We start from the raw sequence: 27,392 nt of genomic DNA on the forward strand, positions 1-27,392 counted from the left end.
CCTTGCTGTGCCCCAATAGACATAATTGAGTTTTTCCTGGAAGAATTAGCAATGCATACATTTTATAATGGTAGGTTTGCCTCTGGAAGCCTGGAAAAACACTGCCATTCCTGCTTACAAATTACAATAATGGAATACTGAGAGTTTCTTGCTGGCAAGCATAGTCTGCCCTTGACAATAAAATTATATTCATTCATGTCACAATACAGCATCGGGCTGAAGGATCCTATTAGAGGAGGGGACGCCGTGCCAAGAAAGTGAGAAGACTACGCAACATCTGATTAGGGCGTGGAGAGGTTCAGATGCAGGAAAGCAATGACTTGTTTTCTGGCAGCTCAATGTCAATAAGTGGCACCGCAGCAATACAGAGACCCTATACTGGTCACTTCCTCCTTGTTTCCAGCTCGCTGTCTGTGCTATTACAGGGGGGGAGGGGGGTGTTGACCAGACGATCTTTAGATCGTCCAGGTGACCCATTGAAGACAGCAGCGGTCTGCTGCAGCTGATCTCGTTACACGGAGCGACAAGCAGAAAAATGTCACTATCGTGATTGTTGTGATAGAATATGTGGAAAGACAACAATCAGCCAACATTGTGCATGTCAGCTGATTGTTGCCTTTTAACATGACCTATTACACCAAACAATTATTATACACTGTCAATAGTCATTTGTCCCAATTCACTCATACACAAGAGGTAGAAAAAGCTACTGCCAGACTCCTTCTGTTCCCCTACATCATCAGGTGGCCACCATACACATTAGACAGTTATATGGTTCTGGCAGGTTCAGACAACTCTTCTATAATGTGTATCAGGAACATTATAAGGCTACGTTCACACAACGTAACTTTTCTATTAATCACAACGGCCATCAGTAATAGAAAAGGTACGTTGCACTGCAGTCGGAGGGAATCCCGTCTGGAGTGTATACACATAGTATACACTCTGTCAGGGATCCCTAGCGGCCGCAGGAAAAGCTGACATGTCATTAAATAGCGCCCGCACAATACTGAGAGTGCACACAGTGGAGAGTGCAGCTCCGGCCGCACTCTCCATTGTGTGCTATGGTGAATTGGGATGCAAGTGCAAACGGTTACATCCGCATCCCAATTCAGCACAAATGAAGTTCATCCGGCCAGTACTGCAGTTAATTAACTTCACTAACACCGGCCGTTCTGTAACACAGCCAAATCACAGAACGGCCGATGTCTCATGTAGTGTGAAAACGGCCTAAAAGTTGATGGAAGTCAATGGGCAAAACAAACAAACAAGGGTACCCCATGCAAATTGACTGTTATAGAAAGCGTATGGTCTCTTCATTGCCTTCATGCAATTAAAGGTCCCCATACAATTTATACCCCTCCCTTGCCCATAGAGAAAGCAGGACTGTTATTGAAGATATTTTGTCTATATCTCAGTCCCCACACGTTTTCAATAGCTTTTCAGACAACAATTATCTCTCCCGTCCTCCACGTACACTTCAGTGCCATTGGAATGGCCAAACATTCATGTATTCCTTATGTGGAGAGGTGGGCCACAGTGAGACAGCTCTGGTGCTGGCTTATCTCTCTGAGAACAAAATGGTTGGGCATTGGGAATCCATCGCACTTAACCATTCTCTTTACCAACACCATCTGTTCCCCATTCACCTTATACTGTTGACTGGACCCACTGACGACATGACTGTACCTCAATGGACGTAAGGTCCTCAGAAGCCTTAACACTCTCAGGATCCCCAAGATCTTGGCGCCTCCAGCCGAGGCTAGGGACACGATGATATCAATAATGGACACAAACACCAGGACTCCATCCAGCACGTTCCAGCTACTCTGAAGATAAGCATGTTCTCCTGAGAAGAAACCCAAGGCGACCACCTGAGATGGAGAAGAGGTCATCAGAAGACAAAAAGACACAAGAAACTTATGTTATACCGATGGTGGAAGTAGGGATCCTCCATTACCTTGATGGTCATCTCCACCACAAAGATTGCCGTAAAGATGTAATTGGAAACGCTCAGGAATATTCGCTCCTTTGTAAATAAAACAAGGTATGAAAGAAGATGATGAGGCGAGAATTAAGGCACGCTATAGCATCTAACTGTTCAATAGAGCAGAAGATCATCTAACATTTCATTATTCCACCTAGGATGAGAAGGAGCATAATGAAAGCAATTTTCTGATTTTCTCCTCTCAATTTCCAGTGATTCCTCTCATTACCATTACTCATCAGATACAGCTGATATCTCAGAGCCACATTTATAATTTCTCAACAATTCATTATCCTATGGTGCAAAGCCGGGGTAAAAAAAACTACAAAAGTATAAGGAACTACTTAGACATCCAATCTATTCTACTGCAGCCAACTCAGGTCAAGACTAGAGATGAGCGAACCGGATTCGGGTTCGAGTCCATCCGAACCCGAACGATCGGCATTTGATTAGCGGTGGCTGCTGAACTTGGATAAAGCTCTAAGGTTGTCTGGAAAACATGGATACAGCCAATGACTATATCCATGTTTTCCACATAGCCTTAGGGCTTTATCCAAGTTCAGGATAGTTCGGGTTCGGATGGACTCAAGCATGCTCGAGGTTCGCTCATCTCTAGTCAAGACTCATTGGGACACCTAGGACGACTATGACCGACTATGATCTTACCATGCTGCTTGGGTCGATGTCTGGTCTCTCTAAGGCAATGGTGATGCAGTTCAAGAAGATGAAGACGAGCACCACGTGATCAAACATCTTATGGGCAATAACCTTTTGGCACATCATTCGGAACCTGGCCAGAGAGACAATACAGATTTCTTGTTCATTGGCCGATCGCTGGCCCTTTTACTTAAGCCGATTACTGGCAGTGAGGGTGCCTACCTACAGGTAATCGGATGGTGTACAAGGACCCTATGGTGGTGATGGTTATAGATGGTCGTGATGGTAATGAGAAGCATTATATATTATAGTGGGGGGTTGGTGGTATTCTGTGATGGTACTGCTCAAGGTTGCACATTGTATAGGACTATTATTAGATTACTTTATGTATGGGAGCTGTATTTGAGCACAGTATGGTGATGTTTAAAGGGGTTTTCCAGGTAAAACATACTGCTGAGCTATCCACAGGATAGGTCATCAATCACTCATAACCGGGACGTCAATACCTGGCACCCTCCAACAATTGGTTGTTTGGCGCCTGAAGTGCAGTGCTGGACCTGGTAGCAGCAGCTTAGCTGCCATTCACTTGAATAGGAGCTGCAGTTATTCATCATCACCACTACAAAGTGAATAAAGCCAACTGATTCCAGCCCCACTCACTATGTAGTGTGGATGCTGATCGGGGGAGGGGGGCTTGGATGTAGGCATCCTATTCATTATTGATTGATCTTAGGATAGGCTATCAATCTGTTTTGCCCAAAGTGGGCATTGTGTGGCACTCTTATGAGATCACTTTATGTTTGGAGTTGTTGTTTGGTCACAGCACTGTATGGAGGTGTTTCATAACATGACTGTGTATCATATGATGGATATCATCCACTGTAAGGCCAGCCCTATGATGTCATAATGTTGAAGATAATGATAGTGGTGATAGTTGCCATTATGATGGGCACAGTTGGTAAAAGAGCGGAGCTAAGATAACAGACTTTGTACTCAACATTTGAGATAAAGTTGGTCATAGAGCTGGAGATACTCAAGAGACCAATCATGGTGCTCACTGTAGTAGATGCCGCTGAAGATGTTCATGGAGGGAAACTGATATTCTTCACGGGATAGAAGGGACTTTGTTTTATAGAATAATGTGTGGATAATAAGCATTATATATGTCTAAGTGGTCAAGGAGGTGGGTGCTGGGGTCCTATAGGATTGAGCATAGTGATCGTGACATGAGATGGGCATAGGATTACATTATTCTGAATGATGGACTCTTACTGGTTTTGAGGAGCAAACATGTAAAGTGACCAATCTTCATGGGTCTTGCACCACTTGGGCTTGTAAGGCTCTAGAATCTTGCGGAGACGGAAACAGTAACTCTGTAATGAATAGAAGACAAAAGATGATGAAGCACATAGGAAACACTGAATATCATCACATATGAAGCTACACTAGCATAGCGTACAAGTGCAGAAGTAGCTCTAACACCGGTATCTCCATTAGAAGACATGAAAACCTGGTAACCTGCTACAGACACTACACTAGGCCTTGGAGCTACAAAGTCCAGTTCTGGTGCTGACTACTTAAAGGGTCTTTTATGTAGTTTGAATTGGGAAAAAGATTGTCAGATGAAGGACCATTCTGTTTATGGTAGCGTAAACTGTTCGTAACCAGCAATAATCATGACTCTCGAGACTGTCATACCATGGCAAACAATAAGAGGAAACTTTCAATTTTCAAGACCGAGTATAAGACGCTATCAAAGGAAAGGGTGAATGGAGAAGGAATTAGAATTCTCAGTTCTGGTTATTATAACATTGTGCTTAATTAGCGGAATGTGATGTAACCGAGGAATAAAACTTAATTGCACCGTATTTCCTGTAAGGGAGAATTCAATGAGTATTAATTAGTTGCTGGGTTACTGCAGCGGTAAGCACACTATGGGAGGATTAAACAATGAACGTATATTACTCGACATATTCCTCTTCCCAGACAAACCATTAACGGAGAAGTAATTAACAGTGCTGAGCTTAGATTTGGCTACAGTCCCCTGAATAAGAGTATGTCATCGGTGGAGGAGAGACGACCGGAAGACACCCGCCCCTACCCTGGACTCACATCTTCCAGATCGTCCTCGTAGTCCACAGGGTCTTCCTTGTGCTTGTCCACTCTCACAAACAGATCGCTGGGCACGTGCACCATTTTTCCATTGCAGTCTTGGTAGTCTGCAGGCACCATGGCCAAAGGGCTGACGCTAAGTGAGTGTCGTAAAGTGGGGACTTGTAGAAGCTCTGGAATGTCAAAAGACCCCCGAGTGTCCAGAGATCCAGCCCGGCGATGAAGGGATATCCTGCCCACCGAGCTGGACTTGCAGTCATCAGAGTCCTCGTCGGTGCTGCCCTTGCCCTCCCCGGAGAGGAGAGACTCCCGTTCCCCAGTTTGACTCTTCTTTTTGATGCTTGGTGCCCGACCCAGGCTGTTCCAGCTGGAGCGGCGGCTCCCCCAGTTACTGTAGGTGCCCCAAGGTGCACATGGGGAGCTGCGGACACTGGCCTGGGGAGGAAGTCAAAAATAATAAACTTGTATTGAAGTTTTGCCAGTCCATGTTGCCACGATCTATTCAATACTATGGAAATGATTCCATTATATATATATATATATATATATATATATATATATATATATATATATATATATATATTATAGTGAAAAAAATAAGTGGTTTATTTGCCCAAAACCGCGGTTTTGGGCAAATAAGCCACTTTTTTTTTTCACTACATTTTCGAGTGCCACGGCTTCTCTGTTTGTATATACCTAGCACCTGTGGTCGCAAGGGTGCATGCTGGAGGGCACCGAACCTGTTTTACTTTAAGGAATGCTGCACTAAAGACTTCGTTTGTATATATATATAAATATATATATATATATATATATATATATATACACAGTGGTACCTTGGTTTAAGAGTAACGTGGTTTAAGAGCGTTTTGGTTTAAGAGCTCACAGTTTTTCAAAATTGTGACTTCCTGTACTCTGACCCAGGAAGTCTCCCTCACCTTCCAAATCATAGCAGATCCACTTCAGGCTGGGGCTTACATCAGGGGACAGGACTGTGGGGGTAATCTCTCCATAGCTGTAACCCCTCTCTCCCCGGACAGAGAGTGCTGCATGTATGTGCCCACATCTGCCCTGCTCATTCCTTCATACTCCCTGCAGTCTCTGTCTGCCCTTGTGTTTCCCATCCTCTCCATTACTGTACAGTAACTTATAATATCACATATTCTGCTGTTTCTGAATGTTTGTTTCATCTGTTTTACATGTTATTCAGAATAATACTGTAAATCATTAAATTTGGGGTGTGGAACCCATTGTCTGCGTTTCTATGATTTCTTACAGGAAAACTTGCTTTGGTTTAAGAGTGGATTTGGATTACAAGATGCTCGTAATCCAAGGGACCACTCTCTACATATTACTAAACAACCCAGAGAGAAGAAAGAGGACCCACCAGAGACTTCTGATCACAGACCGATGGATCCATGGACACATTGCTTCCTCTCCTCGAGTCCACAAACGTGTGTACAGAGTCCATGCATGGAGAGCTCTTTGGTGTGGGCATAGGGGTGGCAGCTGTCCGCATGATGATGGGAGGGGGCATTGCACAGCGGGGGTCCAGATGTCCATTAGGGGTCACTGCAAGTGAATACATCTTCAGCTCTGTAGGGGACACAGAGTTGAAGACCAGTTAAAATGACCTTCTGGTTCTGATACGTCATTGGTTAAGACTTTGCAAATAATAATCGAAGATACAAGGTCTTTGCTGAAAGACTTAAAGGGGTTCTCCAGTGAAAATGGTATCAGGAAGTTATATGGATTTGTAATTTACTTCTATTTAAAAAATCTCCAGTCTTCCAGAACTTATCAGCTGCTGTATGTCCTGCAGGAAATGATGTATTCTTTCCAGTCTGACACAGTGCTCTCTGCTGCCATCTTTGTCCATGTAAGAAACTGTCCAGAGCAGGAGAGGTTTTCTATTGGGGATTTGTTACTGATCTGGACAATTCCTGATATAGACAGAGGTGGCAGCAGAGAGCACTGTGTCACACTGGAAACAATATACCACTTCCTGCAGGACATACAGCAGCTGATAAGTAATTGAAGATTTTTAAATAGAAGTAAATTACAAATCTATATAACTTTATAAAATCAGTTGATTTAAAAGACAATGGTTTATGACAATGTATTTTATTAAAGACAGTGTTAATCTAAAAGAAGGCAAAACAACCCCTATTAGGTACATACTGGTGAATAGACTAGGTCACCCCCTGTTGCTTGTTTTTGGTACTGCAACTTAGCAATTCCCTTTGTAAGTACTGTATTAATACTATCACCTGTAGGCCGCAGATCCTTCAGCTTTTCCAAATCTTCATCTAAGTTGGTGGAAACTTTGTCCTCGTCGGCTTCTGACCTTGTGGCATCCCCCTGGCGTACAGATATAAGGATGAGTGATGGGATCATAGAATAGATGGACTCGCTTGACATATGACAAGCACAACACAGATCTCACTTCTGCTGCGTCTGCAACTTCTGCAGTTTTATCTCAGTCTGATGGATGAAACGTCTCTAATCTGTTTTACACAGTCCTGCCGATTCAGGGATTAACCGTGTACAGTGCCCGCGATAAACCTGATCTGTACTTATAAACCTGCCAGGGACCTCAGCAGGATATATATACAGATGTTTCATAAGCTCATATGGATGTGCAGGGGTGCACATACTTCTGACCTTGTGCTACCAATATTTTGCACATTATATTTTGTGCATCTCACTAAACATTATCTGATGAGCTGGCATTTCCTATAGATGTAATGATATACTTATAGTCCCTTGTTATGTAGTTACAGATAGTACTGTCTCCTTGTTTTTCTCTGTATGTGTTACAGATAGTACTGTCTCCTTGCTTCTCTCTATATGTTACAGGTAGTACTGTCTCCTTGCTTCTCTCTATATGTTACAGGTAGTACTGTCTCCTTGTTTCTCTCTGTATGTGTTACAGATAGTACTGCCTCCTTGTTTCTCTCTGTACGTGTTACAGATAGTACAGTCTCTTTGCTTCTCTCTGTATGTGTTACAGATAGTACTGTCTACTTTTTTCTCTTAGTATGTGTTAAAGATAGTACAGTCTCCTTGTTTCTCTCTGTACGTGTTACACATAGTACTGTCTCCTTGCTTCTCTATATGTTACAGATAGTACTGTCTGCTTGTTTCTCTCTGTATGTGTTACAGATAGTACTGTCTCTTTGTTTCTCTCTGTATGTGTTACAGATAGTACTGTTTTTTTGCTTCTCTCTGTATGTGTTACAGATAGTACTGTCTCCTTTTTTCTCTAAGTATGTGTTACAGATAGTACAGTCTCTTTGCTTCTCTCTGTATGTGTTACAGATAGTACTGTCTCCTTTTTTCTCTTAGTATGTGTTACAGATAGTACTGTCTCCTTGTTTCTCTCCGTATGTTACAGACAGTACTGTCTCCTTGTTTCTCTCTGTATGTCTTACAGATAATACTGTTTCCTTCTTTTTCTCTGTACATGTTACAGTTAGTATTGTCTCCTTGTTTCTCTCTGTACATGTTTTAGGCTCAGATGGTACGGTCTCCATGTTTCTCCCTGTATGTGTTACAGATAGTACTTTCTACTTGTTTCTCTCTGTACGTTACAGATAGTATTGTCTCCTTGTTTCTCTCTGTATGTGTTAAAGGTAGTACTTTTTCCTTGTTTGTCTCTTTATCTGTTACAGATAGTACTGTCTCCTTGTTTCTTTCTGTATGTGTTACAGAAAGAACTCTCTCCTTGTTCCTCTTTTTAAATGTTTTAGGCCCAGGTAGCACTGCCTTACTTCTTCCCCCTGTAATAATGAGACACAACTTGTACCTTGTACCTGTAAATGATCTAGACCCAGATTTATCGATTTGTCTGAGATAAAAATCACAGACAGTACTACTACCTAACTCTCCCTGCAAAATCTGCAGGCACAGATATTACTGCTTCCCTGTCTCAGATGTAGGTACAGATAGTATTTCTTCCTGCTTATAGTGTAGACATAGCTAGCACTTTCTCCCTGCAAATTATGTAGGAATAAATTTTAACATTTCTCCTTGGGGATAGTATCATAGAAACGTATGGAGACTTACAGGGCATTCATGTTTTACTAGGAATTCTGGGGTGAAAAAAGGTGTGAGAGAGCTACTTTGTAAATGATGTGGACATCACCGATAGTATTTCTTCTTGTAAATAATGCAGACATAGCTAGCGTTGGTCTTTCTCGGTAAATGATGAGACCCAGGAAGCAGTACTATCTGTGCCTATCTCATTTACAGGGATTGACAGGATGCAGAGTATTTGTGTCCACATTATTTACAGGGAGAGATCAGTGCTAGCTGTGTCAACACTATTTACAATAATATATACTATCTGTCCCTATATATATACTAAAGGAAGAGACAGGGAGGCAGTAATATCCATGCCTATTTCATTTACAGGGAATGTCGAAGCAGGTTTGTGTATACATTATTTATAGGGAGAGATCAGTGCTAGCTATGTCTACACTATAAATAAGAAGGAATACTATCTGTGCCTACATATATTACAGGAGAAGAAAGGGAGGCAGCACTATCTGTGCCTACCTCAATTACAGGGAGTGATAAAAAGCAGAACTTCATCTCTCTCTCACTGTAAATGATAAGACTATTTCTAGTCTTTCCCTGTAAATGAGGTTGGCACAGATAGTACTGCTTTCTGTCTTTCCCTATAAATGTTGTAGGTGCATACAGTACTGCTTCCTGTCTTTCCCTGTAAATGAAGTAGACACAGATAGTACTGCTTCCTGTCTTTCCCTGTAAATGAAGTAGACACAGTAGTCTCAACAATGTGGACAAAGGTACCACCGCCTCCATGTCTCTACCTGTAAATAATGACCATGCAGGCACAGATAGTACTGTCTCCTTGCCCCATTCACATAGCACAAATCAATGAAGAAGCCAGTGAGAAACAAACTGGAGCAGGCTACATCCTAGTTGTGAAGAATATATGCTGAACGCTTTATTAACAATAAAAACAAAACCCCAATCCTTTTCTTTTATTGTTCCGTTACTTTTCTCCTAATGTAATTTTCCGATGAACTCGGCGCAGCAATACATCACATACTACAGTCCATTACTTTATTACATCCATACAATGACTTTATCTTTTTCGGACATTTACGCTAATTTGATGCTCAGAATGCTTGGCCGTTGAGGGGGCTATGGGCCATTTATCATATTAATGTCCATAATATCTTGTAAAAACTTCAGAAAATTGATGACTACTTTGATGAGTAAATGATTTTTTTTTTTTTTTATTAGATAAAGACTTGGGCGATGCTAACGCGGTGATAAAGACGGTCTACCCCCACTCCCCCTCCCCCTTTCCTAGGTTTCAAGGTTATTACCAGACTTAGATCATCACTTGGCAAATTTTTCCTGGTTAGCAAAAAAATGGGAGATGTCAGCAAAGTAGGAGGGGGTCCGGGGGGAGGGCTTAATTTCCTGGAAGTCTCGTAATTTTTATTATCCATTTGAAGCTCCATTTCGAGCCAATAATTCACTGAGCAGTCAGACTGTGCCAGCCGCCCTTATCATGTGCATGTAGATTACGGTATTACGGTGACATGGATATATCATGGCCACTTAATGCTCCTGACTTTATCTTCAAAGTCCTGAACAGGAGCCATAGCCTTCTCAACTCATCCGTCTACCCACTTTCCTTGTCTACATTACAGTAAGGAAAGAAAGCCACAATATACAACATCCTCCTTATATCTAAATAGTCAAACACCAAGAATAACTGCATGGTATCCATCCTAAAAACTGCTGCCCCAATATACTCACTAGTGATCAAGAAAAACAGAACTGGTAAGGTTACCTCTGCCTGAAAGCCTTCCACCAGGATGGCCACTAAGAGGTTAAACAGGACGTAATTTCCAAAAGTCATGAGAGCCACAAAGTACAAAGCGGCCCAGGAAGAAGTGGAGGCCATTCCGTTATACAGCACCATGTTCCAGTCTTCCTGAGTAAGAATCTAAGAGAGAACAAAGGAAACAGTCAAAGCCACATAAAACATAGAGAACTTTCTATTCTTGTATATAGGAGCAGTATTATAGTAGTTATATTCTTCTATATAGAAGCAGTATTATAGTAGTTATATTCTTCTATATAGGAGCAGTATTATAGTAGTTATATTCCTGTATATAGGAGCAGTATTATAGTAGTTATATTCTTGTATATAGGGGCAGTATTATAGTAGTTATATTCTTGTATATAGGAGCAGTATTATAGTAGTTATATTCTTGTATATAGGGGGCAGTATTATAATAGTTATATTCCTGAATATAGGAGCAGTATTATAGTAGTTATATTCTTCTATATAGGAGCAGTATTATAGTAGTTATATTCTTCTATATAGGAGCAGTATTATAGTAGTTATATTCCTGTATATAGGAGCAGTATTATAGTAGTTATATTCTTGTATATAGGAGCAGTATTATAGTAGTTATATTCTTCTATATAGGGGGCAGTATTATAATAGTTATGGAACAGGTAGAGAAATAGAGGCGGTCACTCACCACTTGGTATGCCGAAAAAGAGTCCTTTATTCATCCAGGAATGAACGTAGCAGGGAAGGGGGAAGGTGGAGGAGCGGGTGCAATCAGACAAACGTTTTCGCGGTCTCCCGCTTCGTCAGGTCTGGCGTGTTACACACGGATGAGGGTGTGTTTTATAGGTCATGTGACACATGTGAACAAAGTGCAGACATTATTCATTACAAAAGACACATATGAAAAACACATTAAAACCAAGCCGTAGTAACATATTAAAATAGAAGGGTGTTAAGGTCGTTTCTCTCGTTGAGACCGGACACTCCCTGGATGCCACAGGAGTGTCCGGTCTCAACGAGAGAAACGACCTTAACACCCTTCTATTTTAATATGTTACTACGGCTTGGTTTTAATGTGTTTTTCATATGTGTCTTTTGTAATGAATAATGTCTGCACTTTGTTCACATGTGTCACATGACCTATAAAACACACCCTCATCCGTGTGTAACACGCCAGACCTGACGAAGCGGGAGACCGCGAAAACGTTTGTCTGATTGCACCCGCTCCTCCACCTTCCCCCTTCCCTGCTACGTTCATTCCTGGATGAATAAAGGACTCTTTTTCGGCATACCAAGTGGTGAGTGACCGCCTCTATTTCTCTACCTGTTCCATGTTGGACTGTTTTCCTTTGGCGCCGAGCACCTCCACTAGCCGTAACCATATCCAGGTAGGAGCTAGCCGTCCATAGCACTGCTCACGGTGTGGGATTCCCTGTAGTGCCAGCCATCCAGCTCTCACCTTGTACTGTATTATAATAGTTATATTCCTGTATATAGGAGCAGTATTATAGTAGTTATATCCTTGTATATAGGAGCAGTATTATAGTAGTTATATTCTTGTATATAGGAGCAGTATTATAGTAGTTATATTCTTCTATATAGGAGCAGTATTATAGTAGTTATATTCTTCTATATAGGAGCAGTATTATAGTAGTTATATTCTTCTATATAGGAGCAGTATTATAGTAGCACACCTCCTACCACATGACGCCATCACCTGGTCGACAAAGGGGGCGTGTCCCCGAAACGGCCGTCCCAGTGCGCGTCCTTACCTCTCCCTCCCTGCTACCCGCTGCTTATGGAATAAAGTGAGCTGTCTCATACCGGGTGAGTGCTGTCTTCATCTACCTTACACATTATAGTAGTTATATTCCTGTATATAGGGGCAGTATTATAGTAGTTATATTCTTGTATATAGGAGCAGTAGTATAGTAGTTATATTCCTGTATATAGGAGCAGTATTATAGTAGTTATATTCTTCTATATAGGAGCAGTATTATAGTAGTTATATTCTTCTATATAGGAGCAGTATTATAGTAGTTATATTCCTGTATATAGGGGCAGTATTATAGTAGTTATATTCTTGTATATAGGAGCAGTAGTATAGTAGTTATATTCCTGTATATAGGAGCAGTATTATAGTAGTTATATTCTTGTATATAGGGAGCAGTATTATAGTAGTTATATTCTTGTATATAGGGAGCAGTATTATAGTAGTTATATTCTTGTATATAGGAGCAGTATTATAGTAATTATAGTCGTGTACATATATTCTCCTAATTAAAAAAAAAAGTTTCAAAATAAAGCAAATCTGATAATAATGTGAATGACTTCCATCAATCTTAAGAGCTTTGGCTTCCATCCAGCCAGCAGTGGCAGTGACGGTGACCTGAAAGTAATGACTGGTTCTGATTCTCTGATGATCTGATAGGATAAAGGAAGAATCCAATTTCTTTCTTTCTTTGTAGCCGGTTACTTTCTTCCATGTGAGGTGCCGGTGCCAGGCTCAGACTTTCTACCTCTACTTGGAAGCATCAAAGCTATTTTTCTAATGAAGAAGTTAATTAGGCTTTGAGCGCCCACTGTGGAAATATGGCCGCGGTTCTAACAGATTGTTCTAAATCCTCTTCAAAAAGATTCACATGAATGCAGAAATTCTTGATGATTCTCTCCACGGAGCTCTGGGCGGGAGCCTGCCACTATTCCTTTGCTTTCTGGCCAAAGCAAATCAATGAATAAGTACTAATTCTGGGATTAATGATCTTGGATGTGAACCCAATGATTATAGCTTGGAATAACCCATCAGACATTATCCAGATATAAGACAGTAACATGTCATCATCAGATTTTCTTTTCTTCTCCTTCGATACTATAAATATACAGTGGTACCTTGGTTTAAGAGTAACTTGGTTTAAGTGCGTTTTGGTTTAAGAGCTCACAGTTTTTAAAAATTGTGACTTGGTTTAAGAGCATTGCTTTGGTGTAAGAGATCCCTGTACTGGGTGGGAGGGCGAGTGAGGGAGGGGAATGGTCTGCATAGCGGGGTCTACAGCCATGTACTCTGACCCAGGAAGTCTCCCTCACCTTCCAAATCATAGCAGATCCATTTCCGGCTGGGGCTTACATCAGGGGACAGGACTGTGGAGGTAATCTCTCCATAGCTGTAACCCCTCTCTCCCCGGACAGAGAGTGCTGCATGTATGTGCCCACATCTGTCCTGCTCATTCCTTCCTGCTCCCTGCAGTCTCTGTCAGCCCTTGTGTTTCCCATCCTCTCCATTACTGTACAGTAACTTATAATATCACATATTCTGCTGTTTATAAATGTTTGTTTCATCTGTTTTACATGTTATTCAGAATAATAAATTATTATTTTTGGAGGGTGGAACCAATTGTCTGCATTTCTATGATTTCTTATGGGAAAATTTGCTTTGGTATAAGAGTGGATTTGGATTACAAGCGCGGTCCTGGAACGAATTATGCTCGTAATCCAAGGCACCACTGTATTTAGATTTTGGTGTTGAAGGAAATGATATGATATACCCCCATGACATATATACGAAAATAGCACTTCTTCTGGAGCTGCTTAAAGGGGTTATCTAGAGTTAGAATATCATGGCCACTTTCTTCCAGAGACAGCACCACTCTTGTCTCCAGTTCAGGTGTGGTTTGCAATTAAAGGGAACCTGTCACCTCAATGCCGGGGCAGACCCCCCGCTAGAGACCCTTATACTTACCCCGGTGCACGAAGTCCCGCTCCTGGACCCGCTCCCGCTGCTGAGATATCACAGTGGGAAGCCCAAATAAATGGAGCCGTCATTCTCTATGGGCATCGGAGTCATCTCTGATGCGCGCGCTGGGCTTCCCATGGTGATATCTCGGCAGCGGGAGCGGCTCCGCGAGCTGGACTTCGTGCACCGGGGTGAGTATAAGGGTCTCTAGCGGGGGGTCGGCTGGGCTCTGCCCCGGCATGGAGGGTGACACATTAAACTAAGTTACAAAACCTGCACCCAAACTGGGGACAAGAGTTTTGCTGTCTTTGGAAGAAAGTGGCCATGTTTTTCTAACTCTGGATAATCCCTTTAACACTACCAGACCCCAAACCACTTGGAATGAGAAGACATGTTTGCCTCTATTTCCTTTCTATGACCCATGTCCATGTTTGTTAGACCTGTACAGAAGGAGTTTAAAATAGGTCTTGGCCGCCTCCCTATAGGACCTTAGCGAAAATACATGGTCTGGATACTCCAAAGGAGGTAGGTTACTCCTAACATGTGGCCTTGTTTAGGAGGCACCAGATGGGCACTGCTTAATGCCCATTTAGGTCTATGAGCCACCAAGTAATGCAGGCATCTCTGGAGCCTATCACATGCATGCATACGTTGGTAGCCCATTCAGTGGGTATTGCCATTTGGAAGAAGGGTCTCTACTATAGAAAAGCCCTTTAAAATACACTTTTAATCAGATAGGATATATGTGAAAACATTTATGGAAGAGGTTTGTGTTCTTACCTGGAAAACTGTCACAATGGCCCAAAGAAGGGAATCAAAGTTCTTGCGGTCGGTGATGGTGTCCCCATTGTCTGTCCTCAGAGTAAACTTACAACCAAAGAGATGCATGCCAAGAATGCTACAAGGGGCAAAGAACACAATAGTATTAGTCAGTCCCTGGACTGATAGACGATTACAGGGCAGGGAAGGGGGCAACTGAAAAACGTTGAAGATCCTAGTCGTAGAATTTAGTAGACATTGTCACTGCTATTATAGGAATATTACAAGTTATGGATGATCGATAATGAAGTTATATTACGGAAGCAGAGATGGCAGTGACGGGCAATACTGATGTAGCAGAAATGATCCAGTACCTGAAGATAAAGATGAAGAGCATGAGAAGCATGCAGAACGTGGCCACATTGTCCATGGTCTTCATCAGGACCACCAGTTGGCGGCGCAGAGCTGGCATGAAGCGGACCAGCTTCAACACACGAAGCAGCCGGAATGTTCTGAGCACAGACAGACCCCCATCTGACTGGCCGATGATCTCCCAAACACTGAATGATGGGAAAGCAGTATAGCGGTAAGTGTCTCCATCAATGTCACATGGCAAATCACTAGTCACAACTTAACACTATGGGGAGAGAGGATATGGTGGGCGGCATGAGATGAGGCAACAGCAGAAGCTTCACAACTGGCTATATCTTATATGTATCATCCCGTTACATACTGAAAACGGTGACGGAGCATAGCAAGCACCTACAACTAAAGAGCGTGAAATGGCACTTTATTTGTACAGTCTCTAACACATGCGGGTGAGTCAAAACTTAGGACACCCTTAAGATGACAAAGTTACACGGTATTCAAGATGGCGGCTTAAAGGTGGCAGAGATATAGTTTGGCCTGCACCCATAGGTCTACAATGATGAGGTCACTTAAATCTTAGAGATATACAGATAGAGATATCTTAGAGATATATGCTTCCTGAGTTTTGACTCCCCCTCTACAATGATTCATCTTTCACAAGATCAAGACCTTAAACATATTCTATAAACAGAAATAATACATAATAATGCTCATTTAAATTAATATCTATCTATCTCTATTTTTTTTAAATCTGACAGGACTTATGGTGGCGCTGTTTCACTAAAGCCTATTAGAAAATTAATCACTGGTTAAGTGGTGGGAATCGGTACTGCGGTTGACAAACGTTTACAAACCTATTTTGAACTGAAAGAAAGAAAATATAATATAATACAATAAATATACTAAATAAACTAAATAATTCCTTTAATATTACTTTTAAAACCAGAATTTATCTATTATATTTTTGGGCTATTTACTTGTCACTGTCGTTTTATCTTTTTTTGCAGAAATCAATAGTATAGGCAATTATAAGAAACTTTGTATTAGGCAAATATGCCATTATCTGCATTCAAAAAGCCCCAGGTCCCCCCCCCCCCCCTCATTCACTGCTCATTATCAGTAAATCTTGACTCTTTTACATCAGTCGAGCCCTGTGTAACCTATGGAGAGGGGAGGGGGAAGGAGGGAGATTAGTCACCAGCAGAGAGCAGAGAACAAAGGATTACAGTGGGACCTGTGTGAAAGACGGTATTCAGAAGTCAGAGAGGTCAGTGCTGTCTTCAGAGCCTGGTGATGCAGCTGTAAAATAACTTTTTTTTATCCTTTTTTGGTGCCTCATCTCCCTCCACTCCTCCCCTCTCCTCTCCATAGAGAACAATGACAGGGGGGAGAGCTTCAAACTGCTTTTTCATGATAAAAATGCATTTTTAGGCTAATAACCCCAATTACAAAGTTTCTTAAGATCGCCTATACTATTGATTTCTGCAAAAAAATATATATATAACTAACAGTGACACTTTAAGGGTCACAAGACGTGGGTTAGTAGTCCTACAGGTATCTTCATTTTAGGCTTTGAGCACCCGCTCTGGTCACTCATGGTGAGCTAAGTGACAGCTGAGTGACAGTGACGCTGATCAGGCTTGGCAAGTCCTACGTGGCACTGCCTGAATTTTTCTAACAAGGGAATCAATTGAAGAAGCCAATTTCATTCAGAAGTTGTGTGTCATTAAATAATCAGTGAATAGTATCTGGTTCAGTCACAGAAAATGAGTATTGACTTTCCTGGGAGAGACAATCTTTTTAGCGAGTTGAGGAGTCGACGTGGTAGAAGAAGAAGAAAAGAGTTAGGAAAATGTCATTGAGTGTAACGGCGCCGGTGGATCAGCTCCCATGGCTTTCTTATACAAATATTGGACCTTATTATAGTCTTAGTGAGAGTAGACTCCTTAGATCTGCAATGGGAGTGAGCTGCAGTAGCAGTCACAGTCCATGGACAGGTGTGCTGCTTTTTTGGGAGAAAGCAGCCACATTTTTGTACTTCTAGACAACCGCTTTAAAGAGTCACTGTTGTTTTTTTTTTTTTTTTTTTTTTTGCAGAAATCAATAGTCCAGGCGATTTTAAGAAACTTTGTAATTGGGTTTATAAGGCAAATATGCCATTATCTGCATTCAAAAAGCCTTTCCCCAGGTCCCCTCCTCTCTCTCATTCACTGCTCATTATCAGGAAATTATGTCTTGTTGCATCAGTCGAGCCCTGTCTGTTCTATGGAGAGGGGAGGGGGAAGGAGGGAGATTAGTCGGCAGCAGAGAGCAGAGAACAAAGGATTACACAGTGGGAGCTGCATGAAAGCCGGTATTCAGAGGTCAGAGAGGTCAGTGCTGACTACAGAGGAGATAACCCAGAGATGTAGCTGTAAATTAACTTTGTTGCCCTGTTTTGGTGCCTCATCTCCCTCCACCCCTCCCCTCTCTATAGAGAACAATAAAGACAGGGGGGAGAGCGTCAAACTGCTTTTTCATGATAAAAATGCATTTTTCGGCTAATAAAGCCAATTACAAAGTTTCTTAAAATCGCCTGTACTATTGATTTCTGCGAAAAATTTAACAACTGTGACACTTTAAGTGTCCATTACATATGATACTACATAATAGATATAGGCATGACATGTTTTTTTATACTGTACAGCAACACTCTAGAGAAAACTGATAAAAACTGTTAAGAAAGGGGGCGGAGCATGATGCCAATTCAAACAGTACCGCAGGTTAGTTATGTTCGATCCACTTACCCCCTGTTTTAGGCATAAGAAAGTGTATCAGCTTTGCCTATAGTCTATATGTGTTTACATGGATCCATATAAAACAGGGATGGGGAACGTTCGGCCCTCCAGCTGTTGCAACACTACAATTCCCATCATGCCTGGACAGCCTTCGGCTGTCCAGGCATGATGGGAGTTGTAGTGTTGCAACAGCTGGAGGGCCGAAGGTTCCCCATCCCTGATATAAAATCTATAAACCAAATCCATATACTTTCTGATAACGGAACATATATTGGGGAGGGGGGTGATTTAAAGGACAGTTCCACTTTACTAGAAGATAAACTGATAAATCATCACCTGATGACGACGATTATCCCATCAAAGATGTTATACGGATTCTTAATGTATCCAAAGATCCCAAAGGCGAGGAGTTTCAGGAGCATCTCCAAGGCGAACATGCTGGTGAAGACGATGTTACTGATCTCCAGGGCGTTGGTCAGCTCCTCCGGCTGAAATAAAGAGAAAACGCTGGTTACAATGCAGCAGTATAAAGGTATCATCCACATACACCACACAACACCAGAATTCAAAGGATCTTGTATTACATGTACATTCATTCATATTAGTGACCCTAGACTAGACACACCCTAAAACTGCACTAAACACATTTAAAGGGGAGCGTCAGTGGAAAAAAATATATTTTTTTCAAATCAACTGTTACCAGATTTGTAATTTAATTCTATTAACAAAAAGGCCAGTCCCACAGTACTTATCAGCTGCTGTAAGTCTTGCAGGAAGTTGTGTATTCTCTCCAGTCTGACACAGTGCTCTCTGCTGCCACCTCTGTCCATGTCAGGAACTGTCCAGAGCAGTAGAAAATCCCCATAGAAAACCTTTCCTGCCCCAGACAGTTCCTGACATGGACAGAGGTGGCAGCAGAGAGCACTATGTCAGACTGGAGAGAATACCCCACTTCCTGCAGGACATACAGCAGCTGATAAGTATGGGAATATGTGAGATTTTTTTTTAAATAGAAGTAAATTACAAATCTGTATAACTTTCTGATACAAGTTAATTTGAAGAAAAAAAAAATTGTGAAGTAACCCTTTAAAGAACAATGGAAATTTCTGTGTCATGCTTCACCCCTCTAGGATCTGAGCTAAGGATAGCACAGTATATATTATGCATAGAGTCTTCCAATAAGAAAATGGTGGAATGTAGGGCTGCAAGGTTTTCTGAGACTTTATTATCACACACAGGACAAGCTTAGATACAGCTTAGATACGCATCTTAGCAGACAGTATTTCACATGCTAGTTTTGGATACCCAGCTTAATAGCATCAAACCAAGGCGGCAATGCACAGGACAGACAATGTTATTGTACTGCACTCATGCTATCAGAAGGCTATGTTAACACTACGTAAAAGTACGGCCGTTGTTGCCATCGGCCGTATAACACAAGAAGCTTTAATACACTGGTTCAAAATAGCAAATTTAACAGACTTAGATACACCGGCTAGCTGACAGACAGTATCAGACTTGTGGGAATTGGATACACTGGTTCAGAGTATAACACATGATAGGTGTAGATACACCAGATAACCAACACAGTATCAAACAAGGAGCTTAGATACACTGATCAGGGTATCACAAATAATGAGGGGTTTAAATATGCTGGCTCAGCAGACAGTATCACATATGACGGATTAGATACAGCATCTCATCAGACACTATCACACATGATGAGGGTTTAGATACAGCAACGCAGCAGACACTATCACACATGAGGGTTTAGATACAGCAACTCAGCAGACAGTATCACACATGAGGGTTTAGATACAGCAATCTAGCAGACAGTATCACACATGAGGGTTTAGATACAGCAATCTAGCAGACAGTATCACACATGAGGGTTTAGATACAGCAACCTAGCAGACAGTATCACACATGAGGGTTTAGATATAGCAACTCAGCAGACAGTATCACACATGAGGGACTTAGAGATGACATCTCATCATACAGTATCACATAAGTGCTTAGATACGGTAGCTCAGCAGACAGTGTCACAAATGAGGTGCGTAGATATGACAGACCAGCGGAAAGTATCACAAGTGTTTAGATACAGAATTACCTGCCAAAGATTTGAAGCCAAAGCCAGGAATGGTTTTGAAAAGAGGAGAAATTTCCTTTATGACCTGATCTCTGTTTATAGTCTGTTTCTGGCTTCAAATCATTGGCAGATAATCTGTCAGATAATCTTTCTGTGTAAATGGACCCTCACATATATGATTAAGTACTCTTTCTCAGTAAAAAGGATCCCACATGATAAGCTTAGATTCAATAAACAGTATCACATATGATCACGCCAGCTCAAAAGATAGCTTCAAACATGAGGGGCTTAGATACACTGGTCCAGAGTATCACAGAAAATATAAACCATAGCGCAGCACCAACATACGCCACAACCCTGTACATAGACTGCAGTCAGTCATATCATGGTTGCATGTGTCCCCCCACATAGGACTCCCCCCATAGACTAATATGACCTTGGGGGGGGGGGCTGGATATGTGTTAATATTTTTCCGCCCCCCCCCCCCCCCCATATAGTGCACTGCGGAGATCACTCCAGCCGCTAATAAAGGAGACACTTTGCATAACTCCGCCGCCCCTTATTTTGGCTCGGAGAGAATTCTCCTTATGATCTGATTATTCAAGTCTTTTCATCCTGCGACATGTCCTCTATCGGGGAGAGCGTCTGCCCGGGTGTGAAGGAGATAATTAGATGCCCAGTGGTTTGGCTGCGTTTCAGTGTGCTGGCTACACTATGGATACGGCCTGGACCGCGCACTTGGCGGGAAGCCACAAAGATACAGTAGCTATTACAAATACAGGATATATATATATGTCTGGTGCAGGCGAGAGACATAGTCATACTTGCCAGCTGTCCGGGGGCTGCCAAATGGCAGAATATTTACTGGCAGGCATTAAAAAAAAAAAGGATTTCCGACAGTAACAAAAGAAGCCAGCCTAGACAAAATTCAGGACCCCTCCTGACTGTGAAGTGTCAGGAATAGGACTGTCAGCCGCTCTGGCTGTTATGCTGAACATATAAAAAGGTCCATAGACTGCACATTACAAGTGTAAAAACCGTGATTTAATATCATATATCTAAGCTGAGATATCGGCACTTAAAGTTACAGGCCCAAAGCCTGAGGCTGCACTACTGCCAGATCCTGATGACAGCTGCTTTGTTGTCATGGAGACCTTGGATCCAAATCACCGGTCACATCATATAACTATTCAGTTTGTCAATATAAATGTGTTTGGAGACCTTGTGTGGATCCAAATCACCAAATTCATCATCAATGTACCTATAAATAATCACATATAACCAGGTAAGGCAGATATTAATGGAAATGGAGATTTGGGTGACTACAAATCAGCAGATACATCATCAATGTACCTATAAATAATCACCCAAAAAGCCTTACATGTCCCTGTTCTCACTACTGTGAGGTGATACGTTACCATTAACACCAGATAATTGCCAAATACATCACCAATGTACCAATAAATGTACATGCTAAGATGTAGACATTGATATAGATGGTGATTTGGATGATTTAAACACTGAACCACGGAATTAAAGTTGTTCGTCTACTCTAGTATATGAGTATAAAAATGACGTGTACATACACCAAAAGGTTCGTGAATAGAGATGAGCGAACCGGGTTCGGGTTCGAGTCCATCCGAATCCGAACGTTCGGCATTTGATTAGCGGTGGCTGCTGAACTTGCATAAAGCTCTAAGGTTGTCTGGAAAACATGGATACAGCCAATGACTATATCCATGTTTTCCACATAGCCTTAGGGCCCACAGCTCCCACAGCCCCACAGTTGGCCCCTCCCCCTCGACGCCCATTGGTGGGCTGGCCTAGAGGGGGTGGGGCCTGCCTGTTCCAATGTCCGGCGTGGGGGCGGGGCAAACGGTGGTGTTGTGGACTGGGCTAAGTGGCGCTAATGCCGCGAGGCCCCGCCCACTTAGCACAATCTGCAGTTGATAAAAAGACACTTTTTACTTGAACAAGCACCATGATGTATGATATAAAATAAGGTATAAAAAACGCTAAATTTACCCTTTACACCTGAGTAGAGATGTCAGAATGCACAAAGGGGGTGACAATGTCACTTTAAAGGGGTACTTCAGAGTTTGAGATCGGTAACTGCAGTTTAGAGATTTTGTCACCATTAGTGCTGCCAACTATATGTTGCTGTTTCTTAAATAAAGAGATTAAAAGTAATATAACATTATTAAAGCAATGTATTAGCAAAAAGAAAAAAAAATATTGGGGGAGATTTATCAAAGGGTGTAAAATTTAGACTGGTGTGAACTGCCCACAATAACCAATCACAGCTCAGCTTTCCTTTTACCAGAGCTATAAGCTGAGCTGTGATTGGCTGCTATGGGCAGTTTACACCAGTCTAAATTTTACACCCTTTGATAAATCTCCCCCATTGTGTCTCCAGAGTACCCCTTTAAGACAGGAAATATGTAGATATTAATGTAGATGATAATTTGGGGCCAAACTGTACACGAATACTGAACCAAAAGAGTCTGCCATGTCCCTTTCTGACTTCAGTGGTCATAGAGACGATGTATGTCTCCAGATCACCAGATACATCATCAATATACTTATAGATACGCACATAACTGTGAGCCAGGGATGATGCAGATATTGATGCATGTGGTCATTTGGATGCAGGAAAGACTCCATGCAAAAACTGAACCAAAAAGCATGACGTCTCCTCACTTCTGACAGAAACTTTAGCAGGTTTTAAAGGGGAACTATCAGCAGGTTAGACTAACCTGCTGATATGTCCCTATTGCACAGGAGACAATAAGAAGGAAGTTATGTCTCTTCCCTTTCTCCCCGATGCCGTTCAGATGCAGTTAGACCTTTGCTCCACGGTCCGGTAAGACCGCCCCCATAACGCTGATCCAGCCCATCCCCGGATGGCCCACCCACCCAATGATTATAATTAGAATGGAGTGGGCCGGCCAGGGGCGGATCAGCGCTATGGGGGCGGGCAGTGCTCCTAATGGTCTTACTGAACCATGGAGCAAACTACTAACTGCACCGGAACAGCACAGAGGTGGAATGTAAGAGACATTCCTTCCTTCTCGGCATCTCCTATGCAATAGGGACATATCAGCAGTTATATTCCTCTAACCTGCTGACAGTTCCCCTTTAAATTAGAGCATACAGGGTGTATTGCATCTCCCTGAAGATGTGATATTGTAGTGTGCATAATAGTTGCTATTAGCGGTTGTCACCCATCACTTATTCTTCATGTAGAATAACCGGGGAGACATGATGTGAATAGGATACCATTTCACTCACTTTTCTTTTTTAGGGGGAAATTCTCCGGGATTGATGTAAAGTCGCGGGTTCCCACTTAATGCTCAGAGTGTGACCTGAATGTCCTCTGTCTGGCAGAAAAATCTGTTAAGCAACATATTAAACTCCAAATTGCAGAGAATGTATTGTAATTCACTGGTGGAATCCGGAGCAGAGAGAAAAAGACATTAAAATAAAATGTGTCTCCAGGGGAACGTTCTGTTACATGCAAATGCTGTTTAGCGCCACTATCTATAATTGGGGCTTCTCAGGAAGATAAAGCACGTGGTTCCTTTTTAATTTGACAAGGATTAAGGAATGTAACGTAATTACAGCAAAGCTAAATGCCCATCATTCACTGGCTGGTCCAACCGGAAGCAGAATTACATATGTATGTATATATATATATGTGTGTGTGTGTTATGTTATTTTGCTATACATATATATTAATATAGTATTTATAGTACTGTATATAGGAGCAGTATTATAGTAGTTATATTCCTGTATATAGGAGCAGTATTATAGTAGTTATATTCCTGTATATAGGAGCAGTATTATAGTAGTTATATTCCTGTATATAGGAGCAGTATTATAGTAGTTATCACGGAAAGGGAGAGAGTGGATCGCACCGCCCTCGCAATCTCCGGCAACCGGATTCGCAGGTGAGAGTCCAGCAAGGTATCCCCGATATGGCCACTGTGTATAGGGTGCTCCGTATAAGTAGTGGGGTAATGTACAAACAAAAGAGAAAAAAAGATACGTGCACTCACCAATGTAGTGTGCCGCTGGGGTACTTTAATGGAGGTTACATCCACATATGCAGGGAGGGGGGAGTGGAGGCAGGTGTCTGTTCAGTGGTAGACAACAATTGTTTCACGTGTTCCCACGCTTCTTCCGGTCTACGGAAGACCGGAAGAAGCGTGGGAACACGTGAAACAATTGTTGTCTACCACTGAACAGACACCTGCCTCCACTCCCCCCTCCCTGCATATGTGGATGTAACCTCCATTAAAGTACCCCAGCGGCACACTACATTGGTGAGTGCACGTATCTTTTTTTCTCTTTTGTTTGTACATTATAGTAGTTATATTCTTGTATATAGGGAGCAGTATTATAGTAGTTATATTCCTGTATATAGGAGGCAGTATTATAGTAGTTATATTCCTGTATATAGGAGTAGTATTATAGTAGTTATATCCCTGTATATAGGAGCAATATTATAATAGGTAGATTCTTGTATATAGGGAGCAGTATTATAGTAGTTATATTCCTGTATATAGGAGCAGTATTATAGTAGTTATATTCTTGTATATAGGAGCAGTATTATAGTAGATATATTCTTGTATATAGGAGCAGTATTATAGTAGTTATAGTCTTGTATATAGGAGCAGTATTATAGCAGTTATATTCTTGTATATAGGAGCAGTATTATAGTAGTTATATCCCTGTATATAGAAGCAGTATTATAGTAGTTATATCCCTGTATATAGGAGCAGTATTATAAGTTATATTCTTGTATATAGGAGCAGTATTATAGTAGTTATATTCCTGTATATAGGAGCAGTATTATAGTAGTTATATTCCTGTATATAGGAGCAGTATTATAGTAGTTATATTCCTGTATATAGGAGCAGTATTATAGTAGTTATATTCTTATATATAGGAGGCAGTATTATAGTAGTTATAACCAAATCTAAGGGATCACCGGCACTACAGGTCCCAGTATAGAGGTGTATACGGACGACACTCCCTCTCATCATCAGTGTAGGTGGTGCTCAGCTGTTTAGCAGTTCATTACAATCCATGCACAAAGAAAAATTGTCTTCAGCGGCACTCACCATAAAATTCACCTTTATTGAAGTACAAAAATGCTACAGGAAAGAATAAGATTCTCTCTCCCCACCTACGAATGTTTCACGCTTGTTTGGCGCTTTCTAAAGGCATGAGAAAGCGCCAGACAGGCATGAAACGTTCGCAGGTGGGGAGAGAGCGTCCTCTCGTTACCTGTAGCATTTTTGTACTTCAATAAAGGTGAATTTTATGGTGAGTGCCTCTGAAGACAATTTTTCTTTGTGCATTATAGTAGTTATATTCCTGTATATAGGAGCAGTATTATAGTAGTTATATTTCTGTATATAGGAGCAGTATTATAGTAGTTATATTATTGTATATAGGAGCAGTATTATAGTAGTTATTTTTATAGTTATTCTCCCTTTTCTGAGTGGCTGGCACTCCCCTTCATAAGACCCATGTGACCCAAATTAGCAGGATACACCTATGCTCACATATCAGTGCCTCCATGTTTTTCCCATTCTGTCTGCAGTAGTTTTGGTGAGTACAATACCATATTCATACTTGTGTTGTTTGGAGGCAGCCTTCTAAGCCGGTGGTGCCAGCTGGGAATTGGTGGGGCATTCTGGGTCTGGTCCTGTGACATTGGGGTTGCAGGGCCATCCCATGGCCTCCCTTCCCTGCACGTGCACGCTTTGCAGGGTTGGCAGTTGCTGACCGACACAGTGTGGAGTTAGCGTAGGGACCCGTGTGAACCAGGAGACCTGCACGTGGTACACGAGGCAATATGGTTTGATCAAATTATATACCAACATCCTGGCATTGGTTTTTAAAATTAGCCGAGCGGCATTAGTATCAGCCATAGGTGTGATGTGCAGTAGCTCCTTTCTCTCCATGTCGCAATATAATAGTTATATTCTTGTATACTGTATAGGAGCAGTATTATAGTAGTTATATTTTTGTACATAGGAGCAATAATATAGAAGTTATATTCCTGTATATAGGAGCAGTATTATAGTACTTATATTCTTGTATATAGGAGCAGTATTACAGTAGTTATATTCTTGTATATAGGGGGCAGTATTATAGTAGTTATATTCCTGTATATAGGAGCAGTATTACAGTAGTTATATTCTTGTATATAGGGGGCAGTATTATAGTAGTTATATTCCTGTATATAGGAGCAGTATTATAGTAGTTATATTCCTGTATACAGGGGGCAGTATTATAGTAGTTATATTCCTGTATATAGGAGCAGTATTATAGTAGTTATGCGGTTCAGGGAAGAGGTGTGGAGTTAGCGTAGGGACCCGTGTGGACCAGAGGACCTGCGCGGTGGTACACGGGGCAATATGGCTTGATCAATTCATATACAGACACTCTGGTGTTGATTTTTAATATAGGCCTAGCGGCATTAGTATCAGCCATAGATGGGATGTGCAGCGGTTCCATTCTCTCCAGTTCGTGTTTTACAGTTCTCCCTCTCTGAACAGCTAGCACTCCTTTATAAGACCCACATGACCAAAATTAGCAGGATATGCCTGTGCTCACATGTCTGGACCCTATGTCTTCCCCATTCTGTGAGAGCAGCAATGGTAAGTGTAATACCATATCCATACTTGTGTCGTTTGGGGGCAGCCTTCCCCGCCGGTGGTGCTGGCTGGGTTTTGGTGGGGCTTTTTGGGTCTGGTCCTGTGACATTGGGGTTGCAGGGCCGTTCCATGGCCTCCCTTCCCTGCACGTGCACGCTTTGCGGGGTTGGCGGTCGCTGACCGACATGGTGTGGAGTTAGCGTAGGGACCCGTGTGGACCAGAGGACCTGCGCGGTGGTACACGGGGCAATATGGCTTGATCAATTCATATACAGACACTCTGGTGTTGATTTTTAATATAGGCCTAGCGGCATTAGTATCAGCCATAGATGGGATGTGCAGCCGTTCCATTCTCTCCAGTTCGTATTATAGTAGTTATATTCTTGTATATAG

At 41.8% G+C, this 27,392-nt stretch overlaps 1 protein-coding gene across 3 annotated transcripts in view; it reads right to left on the minus strand.

The window, feature by feature from the left end:
* Nucleotides 1-27,392, minus strand: part of CACNA1H (calcium voltage-gated channel subunit alpha1 H) — a 440,438-nt gene that overhangs the window by 50,536 nt on the left and 362,510 nt on the right. For all 3 annotated transcript variants that reach the window (XM_069984196.1, XM_069984197.1, XM_069984195.1), the window contains exons 11-21: nt 18,576-18,727; nt 15,468-15,653; nt 15,115-15,232; nt 10,593-10,748; nt 7,027-7,117; nt 6,144-6,352; nt 4,757-5,191; nt 3,917-4,017; nt 2,654-2,777; nt 1,961-2,029; nt 1,690-1,874 (exon numbers count right to left, since the gene is read on the minus strand). In XM_069984196.1, the coding sequence (XP_069840297.1) occupies nt 1,690-1,874; nt 1,961-2,029; nt 2,654-2,777; nt 3,917-4,017; nt 4,757-5,191; nt 6,144-6,352; nt 7,027-7,117; nt 10,593-10,748; nt 15,115-15,232; nt 15,468-15,653; nt 18,576-18,727 (1,826 nt within the window). The remainder of the gene's footprint in view (nt 1-1,689; nt 1,875-1,960; nt 2,030-2,653; nt 2,778-3,916; nt 4,018-4,756; nt 5,192-6,143; nt 6,353-7,026; nt 7,118-10,592; nt 10,749-15,114; nt 15,233-15,467; nt 15,654-18,575; nt 18,728-27,392) is intronic.

The sequence above is a fragment of the Dendropsophus ebraccatus genome, chromosome 9 (genome assembly GCF_027789765.1).
Source record: "Dendropsophus ebraccatus isolate aDenEbr1 chromosome 9, aDenEbr1.pat, whole genome shotgun sequence".
In the NCBI taxonomy this organism is placed as follows: Eukaryota; Metazoa; Chordata; class Amphibia; order Anura; family Hylidae; genus Dendropsophus; species Dendropsophus ebraccatus.